This window comes from Aulostomus chinensis, chromosome 11 (genome assembly GCF_037954235.1).
Source record: "Aulostomus chinensis isolate RoL2024-O1b breed Wild chromosome 11, RoL_Achi_v1.0, whole genome shotgun sequence".
Classification (NCBI taxonomy): domain Eukaryota; kingdom Metazoa; phylum Chordata; class Actinopteri; order Syngnathiformes; family Aulostomidae; genus Aulostomus; species Aulostomus chinensis.
The window spans coordinates 24,524,744-24,537,771 of NC_141330.1; the positions used below are offsets into that span (position 1 = coordinate 24,524,744).

The 13,028-nt window shown below is 43.2% G+C and overlaps 2 protein-coding genes across 3 annotated transcripts in view; one reads left to right on the top strand and one right to left on the bottom strand.

The window, feature by feature from the left end:
• Nucleotides 1-1,380: 1,380 nt before the first annotated feature.
• kcns2 (potassium voltage-gated channel modifier subfamily S member 2) lies at nucleotides 1,381-4,080 on the bottom strand. Of its 2 annotated transcripts, XM_086217398.1 has the most exons (3): nucleotides 3,635-4,080; nucleotides 2,194-3,360; nucleotides 1,910-2,098 (listed from the first exon to the last, which is right to left on the bottom strand). In XM_086217398.1, the coding sequence occupies exons 2-3, from the start codon at nucleotides 3,356-3,358 to the stop codon at nucleotides 2,055-2,057; spliced, it is 1,209 nt and encodes a 402-aa protein (XP_086073524.1). In that variant the 5' UTR covers nucleotides 3,359-3,360; nucleotides 3,635-4,080; the 3' UTR covers nucleotides 1,910-2,054. The 2 variants fall into 2 exon arrangements, with proteins under 2 accessions (XP_086073523.1, XP_086073524.1); XM_086217397.1 differs by having other exon boundaries at nucleotides 1,381-3,360.
• Nucleotides 4,081-11,082: 7,002 nt separating this feature from the next.
• Nucleotides 11,083-13,028, top strand: part of nipal2 (NIPA like domain containing 2) — a 30,255-nt gene continuing 28,309 nt past the window's right edge. The window contains exon 1 of the mRNA XM_086219130.1: nucleotides 11,083-11,291. Within this exon, the coding sequence (XP_086075256.1) occupies nucleotides 11,205-11,291 (87 nt within the window). The 5' untranslated portion in view covers nucleotides 11,083-11,204. The remainder of the gene's footprint in view (nucleotides 11,292-13,028) is intronic.

A 13,028-nucleotide genomic window follows, 5' to 3' on the forward strand; every position in this document is an offset into this window, starting at 1 on the left:
AAAAAGAGACTTTTATGCTCTGCTGTGTGCCAGGCAGGGACGCGGGCTTCCCTTACATCCATCACCACAGTCTGAGAGTAATGATGAGCTTGGGGAAGCAGCAGAGGAGCCAGACATCTCCATCTTCCTTCTCAGGAGTTCCACTGACCTACACACACACACACACACACACACACACACACACACACACACACACACACACACTGGCAACAAAATTTCTAAACTAAATTTCCATTATCTTCCTCATTCTAATAAATTTCCTTTCCCTAGAAGAAAAGACTGACTTTTAAAATTAAATTTTTGTACATTTTTCAGTGAGCTGTTTAGTCGCCAGCTGTCACTGTAAAGTAATTTGCTGGTATTCCTTGCTAGTTTGCTGCGGTGTTTTGGATTTACTCCCACAGAAAAAGATTTAGGCGTAAACTAAAGTTCGCACCCAAACCATCAGACCACATTTGGATTTCTTACTAAAAGTGAGGAATGCGACCTTGTTACCATAATGCCTCAAAATTAGTTCTTCACTATGATTTTAATGCTCTTATGAACCTTTGAATTAATCAAAATTTTGCTCTTTCTGTTATGATCCAATATTTGGAAACATTCATATAAAATCTATTTTTATTTGATGCTGAGGTATTATATTTTCTTGTACTTGAATGTTGTGAAACTGAATAAGTAAGGAATTGTGGGGTTTTTTGTCCTCAGGACTCAGGAATTTTGTCTCAGACCAAAAGAAATATCACTGTGTGCAATATCCCTGTCTGTCTCTGTATATTAATGCATTTATTTACCACTATCATTTTATCAAATTACTGATTTAGTTTAAAGCAGAGGCTCCCAAACTTTTCAGCTCAGGATCCCAAAATAGGGGCGCCAGAGGCTTGTGACAACCACTGTCCCCAGAGGTGTTTGAGGGTTAAAAATATTGCACACACATGCACGAATAAACGGCTCCACACACAACCAAAGTGGAATTGAGTTATTGGGATAAATCACATTGTATTGGAGTTACAGTAGACTAGAAACAATTATAGCTTTATGTTTGAATCTTTCTTTTAAATCTCTCTTTTATTCACGGAAATTATGCCCACACCCCCAATTTGGGGAACCCTGCGTTTAAGGTAACTTATTTTGTCAAACATGTGACGCTTTATCAGACCAAGAAATAATATAGCAAAGGCTTTTGACAGTGGCAACCATATCTTACATCTGTATTTCAAATATTTTCTTCTCCATTATCTTGTGATAAAAACACAAGGGGAGTAAATCCACTCACATTAAATTTATTCACCATGTCAGATCTGAATGGTTGTTGTAATGCCTGTCAGACTGTTTCAGATACCGTGTCAGTCAAGACTCTAAACCCCTGGTCCCCTCCAGACTTGTGAGGAGAGTAAGACCCTGCCTCCACACATGAATAAAGAAAAAAAAACTGTGTTAAGTATTTCTTGTTTAATACAGTTTGTTTTGTACACAGTCTTGTTGCAACACCACAATTACACAGTAACACTCTTCCCAAAGAGATACAGCTGAAATTACTTCAGACACATTTGATCACAACAAGTAGAGCTGAAGGGCAGAATACAGTGTGACACCATCAAGGACCCTAAACAACAACAGCATTCTCTTTCTTTCTTTTTTTTCATCTTATTTCGCCATTTATTCTTTGGCCTGGTTCTGAGAGGGCCGTAACAATGCACAGTGACATACATCTAGGATGCCCATTACGTTTCCTGCTTTCCATCGTGACTGACACACAGATTAATCAACACAGCATTGCACTGAGCTACATTGAGGCAAACGGTCAAACATCAGTGGGAGGGAAGGGAGCGTCTGAAGCCAGAGGTTTCAGCACCTGGGACAGCTCCTCATGCAACCACATTGAATGAGCAGCGTCGCCCACCCCGACACACCTGTTTCAGTGTATTGATTCATTCAGACTGTGTTCACTGGGTGAACTCCGACTCATGTTTGACAAGCTCGCCATGAGTGACTTGACTTTGTGTGCGTAATAGTTCCTCAGGTTGACCGACGGCACCTCTTTTATCCCCTCGTCAAAATCGCAGCTTCTCATTGCGATTTCGAGCTGCTTTTGTCTCTTGTAGAAGAGGGAGAATTTATTGAAAATTAAAGTAATCGGAAGCACAACTACTAAGATTCCTGCGAGGATGCAGGCCGAGGCGGTTAGCTTACCCGCTATAGATAGAGGGACCACGTCTCCATATCCCACGGTGGTCATGCTCACGGTGGCCCACCACCAGCACGCTGGAATGGTGGACAGATCCTCGCTGTCCTCCTTCTCCACTGTGTAGGCCATGACAGAGAAAAATGACACCCCCACGGCCAGGTAGAGAAGTAGCAGGCCCACTTCTTTGTAGCTGTTCCTGAGCGTGGCCCCCAGTGAGCGCAGCCCCGTGGAGTGGCGGGCCAGTTTCAGGATGCGAAAAATCCTCATCAGCCTCAGCACTTGCGCTACGCGTCCCAGGTTGGCCAGTCCCGGGGTGCTCTCCACCACCAGATTAATTAGAAGGGTCAGGTAAAAGGGAAGTATGGATACTAGGTCTATCAAGTTGAGTGGGTGCTCGAAGAAGTGCAGAAGGTCCGGCGCCACAATGAACCTGGCGACCAGCTCCAGAGTGAACCAGCCGATGCCAAAGTGCTCCACAGTCTCGAAACGGGGGTCTTCCATGGGTTGCCCCTCACTGTCCATCAGGCTGAACTCGCTCATGCTGTTCATGCACATGGTGGCGATGGATCCAAGCACCACCAGAATGGAGAGGATGCTGATGATGCGGCTGGCCACGGAGTAGCCCGGGTTATCCAACATTAACCAGATGCGCCTGCGTGCGCTCCCGAGCATCTGCTTGTCAAACTTGGTGGCGTCGTTGTAAAACTCCAACAGCTCGTCAAATGATGAGGTGGTGCTCCCCTCGTCACTCCGCTCATCCCAGTCTTCCCGGTCCTGGTCCATTTTTCTACAGTGATAGGCGCTGCTACAGCAGGAGTCGATGAAGAACTCATTGATGCCCCAGTACTCGATCTCCTGGCTGAAGGAGAAGATGCACAGCTCGGCCATGACATGCAGCCGCCCCGTGTTGTAAAAATTCAACACGTAGGGAAAGAGTGCGGGGTTCCTGTCGAAGTAAAACTCTTTCTCAGTGTCGTCGTAGTCATCGCACAGCTCCAATATGGATTCTTTGGTTTGGCAGTGGAGCAGACGCGCAAGCCTTGTCTCTGGGAACCGGGAGAGCGTATCGGACTGGAGTCGCTTCTTGAAGCCGCCCACGTTGATGCGGATGGCAGAGTTGTCATCCATGTGAGCCCTCCCGCCCGGTTCCCCCAGGACCTGACCTGTCATGTCTGGGTAAAAGGACACGCACACACAGCCAGACAGAGAGAAAGGTTTGACAGAGAGACCCACACCGACGGACAGACACGGGCACGCACCAAGACGCAAGCACATTCAAGAAGAGGAGAAAAGACGGGAGATTTGTAAAACTGAAAACAGAAGACACTTTAATCATTTGAATTAACGGTTTGCTTTTCAGTAGAAATAATTCAGACCTTCGCAACAACCACGTGTTTCTGTACCCCATCTCCTGTTACTAACCCTCAGATAAAACAAAGAACTTACTTTAAACCAGGTCACCAAATCCTCCTACAAAAGAAGTCCATGGTCAGGTTCGTGGGCAAGTTGTGACCCTAAAACGATCGCAGAGATCTCTGTTTTCTGGAGTCTTTGCCAAGTGGACTCTCACAGCTTGGGTCGGTGAGAATCGGCGCGATGTAAAATACGATGTTACCTCCAGAAACTGACGCTCCCTCCTTGAGCGAGGTAATTTTCTATTCTTGCATCCCGCGCATCAACCTGGGTTTAAACCTCCTCCAGCTATAGACCTCGGCTATATTTATCGCAGTAAATTGTGGGAGCCAAAGGAACTGCTACACGCCCTGGCAGCAGCTTTTGTTTGAGCAGGGGAATTCCTCTCTCTCTCCTCTATCTGTTGCTGAGCAGCAACACGTAGCTCTTCCTCTGCACCGCCCACTAGGACTGATCTCAGCATCACCGCGCTGAGGGGACAGCGCAGCTCCAGAGAAGGAAGCATCCATCCAGACACTGAGCCAAACTAAAATGCTTTGACAGTCAAGGGACAACAGTGCGGATTAAAGAGACAACCATCCAATCCATTCATTTTCCACCGCTTATCCTGTTGGGGGTCGCTGGGGTGGGGTGGGGGGTGGGGGGGGGGGCTGGAGCCTATCCCAGCAGCTTTCGGGCAAGAAGTGGGGTACACCTTGTACGGATCACCAGGCCCTCACAAGGCCAACACATAGAGACAGACAACCATTCACACTCACAGTCACACCTACAGTCAATTTAGAGTCTGGATTAACCTCATCCCCTCTTGATGTCTTCGGACTGTGGGAAGAAGCCAGAGTACCAGAGAGAACCCACACAGGAACAGAAACTCCACACAGAAAGACCCCGTGCTCCAGCTGGGACTCCAGGTTGGAACCTTCTTGCTGTGAGGCGACATCGCTAACCACTGCACCACCGTGCTGCCCTAGACAGACAACCATATATGATAAGATCACCAACTATATCAGGAAAGAATAGAATTACACAGATTGGACTGTACTGATGGAGGTGGGCAGAAGGTATGGACTATTAGTCTTATATGGGTCGTGTTCCAAAAATGTTGGGTCCTGTACAATTTCCACTATAAACAAAAACCTTTGGTTTGAGACCAGGGATTTGCTCAAAGATGTGTAGCATCTAAACCCAGGATGACCCAGGTGACATCATCAGGTGTTCATTGTCAGACTTGACAAACCTCCTTTAGAGCCATTTAGGGCTGATCAGTAATCTTCATCACTGTTAGACTGAATTTCATGTCCCAACTGCATTCTGGGTTGTTTTGTTTTTTTTACACCAATGACAAATGCTGCAGCAGTTGTCTCGTAAATATTTGTCACGTTTCATGTTACAACTGATTGATTACACATTTATCAAACATGCTTACTGTCGTGAAGTGTGGATCAACAGAATCTGACCTTCGAGACATAACATGCTGTTTATTACCGTCACCACAGAGTGTTGAACATGTTTGATCCAAGAGAAAAGGAAGTGTTCAACTTAGACATTCACTCCCACTGCCCCAATCTCGTTTTTCATGTGAGTGCGTCATCTTTAATCCCTGTCAAAGCAGGAATCCAGTGTTAAAGAAAAAACACCTTATTTTTATTGATTGGGCGCTGAAGGTTATGTTCCACATGTTTGAACATGTTAATGAAGGAAGAAATCTGCAGACAAAAAATGGCCTTTTAAGAATTATGTTCCTCATGGGCTTCAACACAAAAAGACAAGGAAGGTCATGGCTTCTTTTGATCTTGTTTGGAGATATTTGAGCGCTTGACTGATGAGGGTCGGTTCATTCATTTGAATGACACGACCACACGCGAAGGCTTCATTGTTCCCTAGGGCTGTTCAACGGCGCTCATTTCCTCACTGCATCATTTACTAACGCCACTATTCAGGACACCAGATATTTGCTGCACTTAAAAACACATTCAGCAAGTTGTTTTGCTAAATTGCATTGCAACACTTGTTTGGAGTTGTGACCACAAGCTGCAGGCAACACTGGAGCCATTCAGAGCTAAATAGGACTCTCTCAGTTTTATTACAAACAGGCACATTAATATTTCATGACTTTTTTTTTTTCTTCAGCAATTGGAGCTTCAGCATGTGAACCCACGAGATCTCCTGTGGGGATAAGGTTTTTACAGTTTTTGTCTGCATCTAAGGTGAAAAATATTTGCACGTCAGGTCATATTGTCCAGTCAGGCAATATTACAGAATCTCTCACACGTCCTCTACATCTTTATGCAGATGCTTTGGAGGATTTTCAAAGCTTAACATCAGCCTTGAAGCATGCACAGCCAGTCACTATGTTGAGGACATTATTGTGAATTAGCAGACATTCTCCTATTAATTCAGCTCACTTGTGCGATCCATCTGTGGATGGATGTGAATGTTGCTCTGCGATTCTAATCCTATTAAACCAATTATTATCCTAGTCCAGCAGGGTCTTATTGAGTGCCTGGGTATCATCCTCTGCTCACTGTGTTGCCTTGATGTTTATGATCTGTGTGATTCTGATTAATCCACATCACATTTCCGCTCACTGTGTAAGGATGTCTTGTAATCCCATGTAGGCAATGACATGCCTCTACTGCCACCATTTTCGATGGTGCTCAGATGTAACAGTAGTAAGGATATTATTATTAACTGACAGCTGGTCTTTATCTTATACCTGCTGCTGGGATTTTCTGTGCAGAGAATCTGATTTAGTTCAAAATAATGATCTCTCTGCAAGCAACATCACTTCTGAATGGTATCTCTGGCAGCACACAGACGCCTTCTCAGATTTCATCAGCACGGGCGTGAGTGAAATAAAAAAAATAGTGCTGGCAATATCACAGCTTTTGTCAGGATTCCTGATGTGTTTCATTCTCAATTAACCTGACTATGACCACTTTCTGAGTTTGAGTGAACCGGGCTGCCGTTGATTCATTCCTCTCCCACATGATTGAGTTTAATGTGCTGCTTTACAGAGGAGGAACTCTCCATAGCTTAGTCTTCAGACTCTCCCTTGGATCTGATTTTTATTCATAGGTACTTGCAATATGTCAAAGCACAGATGTATTATCTAAAAAACTGTTGGTACTTTTTCAGGGTTTTTTTTTGGGGGGGGGGGGGGGGGGGTTGGTGATGCATTGTTAAGTTTGATGGATTCTTGAACACCAGAGTTGTTTACGCAGACTTGTGCTTCATTTGTGGAACTAATTTTGAATGTTTTACTAACTTTGATGAAACAATGGACCTTCAGAGTGTATTCAGAACCTTTTTATTACAATGAAATAATCCTGTGTTCTAAATCATCACCATCTCACTATGCATTTTTGGCAGGCTTTCCTTCACATATCATATCTTTTGATAGAGACTTTTGCAGTGGCCTGGTATAAATTCAACCATGAGATAATAGACAACTTTATTGTGGTGTCTCAGTCCCGACAGCTGAGCAGTGGATAAAATAAAAAGAATGCCCACAGTTTCAAAATCATCCATGGCTTGAATTTCAAGTGCTGATCTTAAATCATGAAACAAACAATCTATTAAATTTGCTCTCAAGATATGATTAATTTCAAACCAAACAATGGAACTTTCCAATTGGAAGATGTATGAGTTGGGTCAAAAATGGTCCATTCATCCTTTAGAGCCAATAAATATCTGGTACTTGGATGTCTTGTGGAAGATTTTGAGAATTTATCGAGGGTGTGTGAGACCGCGATAGGGAGTAAAGGTGGAACACTGGCGAACTGCTGTGAGCCTGAAAGTGACTAATCGCATACAGTTTTGAGTCATACTGAATTATCATATTCTGAGGTTCTACCAAAATGGTCAAGACAAAACTATAAATCAGCACATTTATCCCTGTCAGAGGAAAGATAACAACTCTTTCGGATTATTATGTGAGCGATAGAGAGGAAGGTGAAGAGAGAGAGATTTATATTACGTGACAGAACGAGGAGACGGAGGACAAGGGAGACAGTTAGGAGAGGATGTGGTTATCTCTAAACTCTTCTCTCCTTCAAAGCCAGAGGCACAGGCTTGAGTGAGAGTGTGTAGGAGTTTTTTGTGTCCACTAAATCTGCTGCTCCCTTTCTTCAGCTCAGCGACCTTTACCTTTCTCCCTCTCTCTCTCTCCTTTAGCTTTCTTTGCTGCTACTTCACAGCCTTTAAGTGTCTAACATTTTACCCACACCCTATCACCCCCCCCCCTCTTTTATTCTTCACTCATATTTCCTTTCCTTCTAACATTGTTCTCTCTCAGTGGTCAGGGTTCAGAAATATTTTGACCTCATCTTTGACTGAAAACATCAGGGTGTCATCTGAAGTCATGCAGAGTGCCTCCACAACCACTGAGAAAATGTCACGGACCACTATACATAACAAAAGCTGTCAATCAAGCTTATCCGGAATCCAGCACTGATGGATGAGCCCGTAGTCTCTTTATAGATATGGAGAGATAGTAAATAAAGAGGGGATTCTGTTTAGTCATATTATTTTGATACATAATAAAAGAAATTAAAAAAATGTGCTCTCATTTATCTTGCCTTTCATGCCACAGTAATCCCATCAAATGGGCCTTGATTATTATGGCCTAGAAGTCTGGCTTACTCAGGACAGAGCACATACACAAAGAAGGAGGGAAGAATGAATACAGATGTAAGCTGGAAATGCTGCTACTCTACCATCAGGTTCTTACACACTAATTATACATCAAATCCATCCATTTTCTTCCGCTTATCTTGTTAAGGATTGCAGGGGGGCTGGAGCCTATAGCAGCAGCATTCAGGCGAGAGGCGGGGTTCCCCTCGCCAGTCCATTTCAAGGCCAGCACATATAGACAGACAACCATTCACACTCACAGACACGTCTACAGTCAATTTAGAGTATCCAATTAGCCTAGTCCCCATTTGCATGTCTTTGGACTGTGGGAGGAAGCCGAAGTACTGGAGAGAACCCACGCAGGAACAGGGAGAACATGGGGACTCCACACAGAATGATCCCGTGCTTGAGCCAGGGCTCCAACCTGAAACTTCTTGCTGTGAGGTGACAGTGCTGACCACTGCACCACTGTGCTGCCCTATACATATGATATTTAAACCAATTTTATACTGTCTGTCTCTATGCATGCATGCCAAATACAATGAGAGGTTTTTTTAGTGCAGATGTGAAGCTAACCTATAACAGCAACAGGATGAACTATATAATGCGTAAATGCAGCTCTATTGCAATAGTTGGAACAATACGATTTTGTGGACAATGCAAAGGGTCTGCCCTCACAGAAGAAGGTATCGTACTGCATCAATACTTGCATTTTTTTTTTTTAGCATCAAAGCTTTCTGTTGAGAGTTAAAGTGTGGTTCTTGTGTGTCTTTCAGATTCAGAGGTTTATATAATTAGCCTTGGGCTTCAACTGACTGTCCTCAGATGATAGAACAACTTCAGGCACTAAAAATGAATCCGTATTGATTATGTGTCAAACTGTAGTTAACCTGCTATTTTATGGTTGCCTTCAAGTGAAGTCTGTCTAAGATCATTGATGTTAACTATAATGTAAACACAGCCATCATATCAGTGTTTGTGTGTGTGTGCGTGCGTGCATGCGCGCTCATGTGCGTGTGTCGGGAAAGGCTGCTCATATCTGAAAGAAAGCAGCAGCCTCATCTGCACAGGATAATTGTGTTTATGTTGAACAGACCAGAACAAACAAGCATTCATCATTCACCTTTTCACAGAATAAATGCCAGATCAGTGAAAAATACAGCAATAATTTGCCAGAGCATCCCTTTAACCAGGGCATACACCCACAGCTGGACCCACTCTGACTGGAGATCAGATATTGTCCTCCTGGTGTTCTGATCACATTTGCATCACCACTTGCTAGGATGATCTATTTTCTGTCTCTCTTTCAGATGCAGATGTAGTGATGAGGATTGGGACATAATGAAACACCTTGTCTGTAGATGAAAACACAACCAGCACAATAACAAGAGGGATTAATGGGCCTGTTTTAAATCGGCAGTGGTGAGCAAAGCACTCAGATCTTTTACTTGCATCACAAAAGCAAAAATAAAATGGGAAAAAATGTTCAAGTGAAAGTATTAAGATTCAAGATTCAAGATAGTAAAAGTATACAAATACTGCCAGCAGAATTTATAGCACGTGTAAAATACTCATTATGCAAAACAGCCAAATTTAGAGTGTCAAACTGCAGCTGGGAAATAAATGCTGTGGAGTGAAAATTACCCGTGAAATGTAATGGAAGGGGAATGTTAGGTTGCAGAATACAAAAACACACCACAAGTATTTTAAAGTAAAGTGTTCAATTATTGCCTTAATTACAAGATTTGGAAGTAATTAAAAAGGCACAACTGAAAAATGTTTGACATCATATAATACATATACAGATACATATAGATACACACATTGACATATATTTGTATATCTGTGTGTATGTATAGGTATTGTTAGTTTGTGTGTGTGTGTGTGTGTGTGTGTGTGTGTGTGTGTGTGTGTGTGTGTGTGTGTGTGTGTGTGTGTGTGTGTAAACTAGCTTTTTTAAAACTTTTTTTTGGTGAATCCGCGTCTTTACATTCCAACAAAACCATCTGGCAAACTCCCACTCAGATTTCCGTGCCATCCTGCGTGAGACTAGCAGCAGACAATATGTCCACCAACTGCGGCTTTGATCATAGCTGCTGACATCTGGGAAAGCCTGAGATTGGGAGGACTTCTTGTCGCCCAGATGACATTTAATTCTCCAAAGTCACTTCAATTTTAATGCACACCGCTGGCGCGCGCAGTCTCCAGAGCCCACAAGCTCATGAAATCTTAAAACATAGATGGGTAAAAAGTCGTTGGTGCAGTGTGGCCGAATCGTTTGCTTTCTGTCACATTCAATGAAACTTAAACCTCTGCAACAAAGGTGAATAAGGATATATATCTTTACACAAACCCAGTAAATCTTCTGGTCAGCGGTTGTTTCTTTCGACCTTGAAGCGGAATATAAAAGCAGGGAGCCCGCGGTCTGGACATAGAGGCACGATTTATCAAGCGCGTTCAGTCCTGTATTGTACACCATGCGCCTCCAAACCTTTGAAATACCTCTTGGAAGTAAGGTATTATATCACAACTTCCTCTTACCTGCGCCTATTGCACAAACTTGGCGTTCTTCCGATGCGCAACTCTCGATCGCGTATGCTACATTCAAATGCACCTGGTAAGTCAGACGACCATCTGAGCCCGATGGCTGTAACAGCGAAGGACTCAAATCAAAGCACTTGATTTATCAATTCTGGGGCCACTGTCCTTTTCATCTCTTTTAGTAGTCTGTTACTCACCTATTCCTGCGAAAATTAATAAACGTACATATAAACGAGATATGCTCAACGTGTTACATTCATATTCCCGACAGCATTTAAAGTATTCACAAACTCCTAATGCGATTCGCAATGACAACTTCCCTTCTGTCTGAGGCGGTGGGGACGTGGGTGTTTGGGATGGGATGAGTTGACCAACATGTAACGATGTAGTTTTGATCGGGAGGAATATAGAACTTAATGTAGAGGAAAATATGGCCAATTCAAGTTCGCCCACGGAGGCAGCTGAGATGAGTTCGGCTCAGGCTCACCGCGCTGAGATCCTAGAGAACCCACTGCAGGTGAGAGTGTTTGACCCCGCAGGTTATTTATTTATTTGATCTTTTTCATTTGATGAGTCTTTCCCATTATAAATTTAAAAAAAGGAATAATTATCATTCAGTCCTCAGCTACGTCTCAAGAGCTACAAGATATTGCGTTCACACTTTTTTTTTTTTTTTTTTGAGTAGTACGGTATCCCTTTTGTGGCTTAAATGTTCAGGCATTTTCCCGGGCTGTCGGTGGTATAAATATGGATTATTTCAGCGACTAAACATCACCGCAACATTGGAGAATGTGGATATTAAGAGTAGTTTCGATTCCTCTCGCGAAACCATTGTTCAAGTTCCAGGAACTTGCCTCTCCACACTCCCTGTGGAATAGGAAGTTAAACACTAATGCGCAGGATGAGATTAAGCACACACAAAAATCAAGGTAGTAGAGCCTGCAAAGCTCTTTGGGTAATGAAAAATGGCTGAGGGATCTATGGTGACACTACTGTTGGTCACCACAAAAATTTTCCCTCTACTGTCTTATCAAAATTTAATTCTGGAAGTGGCCTCCAATTAAAATGTATTGTGTGTTTGCGTGTGTACGTGTGTGTGTGTGTATGTTTATGTGCACGCCTGTTTCCTCCTACTTATGGGTGCACACATACATTCTCCTCATGCTCATCCTCCTTTGTCATTGTCTGTCTCTCTTTCCATAGTGTGTGTGTGTGTGTGTGCAAGTGTGCATGCGTGTGTGCGGGTGCCTGTGTGTGTGTGTGTGTGTGTGTGTGTGTGTGTGTGTGTGTGTGTGTGTGTGTCTGTGAAATTACCAATGGGGGGGCGCAGAGAGGAGAGTAACAGAGGAGGCATGATCGCTGTGAGAAATGGCCCATGGGTGGGTGTGAGAGAATAGATGTACTGTAAGAGTCCTGAACAGCAGGCTAATGGTACACACCCCCCCCCCCCCCATGTCCCATGCTACCCACCATCCCAGTGAACATCCCAGCATCCACAAGACAATATCTGTCTGTCTTACAGACTTGAATATAACATGGAAGTACACAACAATTTTAGAGATTGTTCAGCTGATTAACAAACTTTCAAGAAAGGACAACAACCCTGATAAAGTCTTAGACTTAGAAAACCTTCTTGTCCCCGAGAGGCAATTTGTTGTATAGGACAGGCATATTGCTACCTAATCCACAACACGGACAATGACCCAGACATCTGCAGTACTATTTATCTGACACACATCAAGAAATATAATACAGTAAAATGAAATATATTGCACTTCCTACAAGGCCTAATAACATAAATAAATCTCCTGCACTATTTATATAACACATAACATACACAATCAGTAAATTAAATACAGTACGGAGGAGTGTATTGCACTTCCCTGAAGGGCCCAATATCATAAATAAATAGAACTATGGCAAGGTACTACAAATATTCCTCCAGTCGTACCCCTCCTCACATCTTATTATTGCCATGGGAATGAATGAGTTATTTGCTCAGTTGGTCCTCACGTCAGGGCATCTGTATCTGCGACCAGAGGGAAGCGACTTGAACGCCACTGAAAGTGGATGAATTGTGTCCATGCAAACTTTGTCTGCCGTCTGTGCTAATCTGTTTAGGTATAGTTGGTACATGTCTGCCTGTTCTTTACCAATGATTTTTCCACAGGTTTTAACAATCTTCCCCAGTTTGTTGCTATGGGTGACTTTAGAATGTCCATACCAGTATACAATACAATAGGAGAGAATACTC

Coding starts and splice junctions, on each gene's coding strand:
- kcns2 (XM_086217397.1), bottom strand. CDS start 3,358: ATGACAGGTCAGGTCCTGGGGGAACCGGGCGGGAGGGCTCACATGGAT.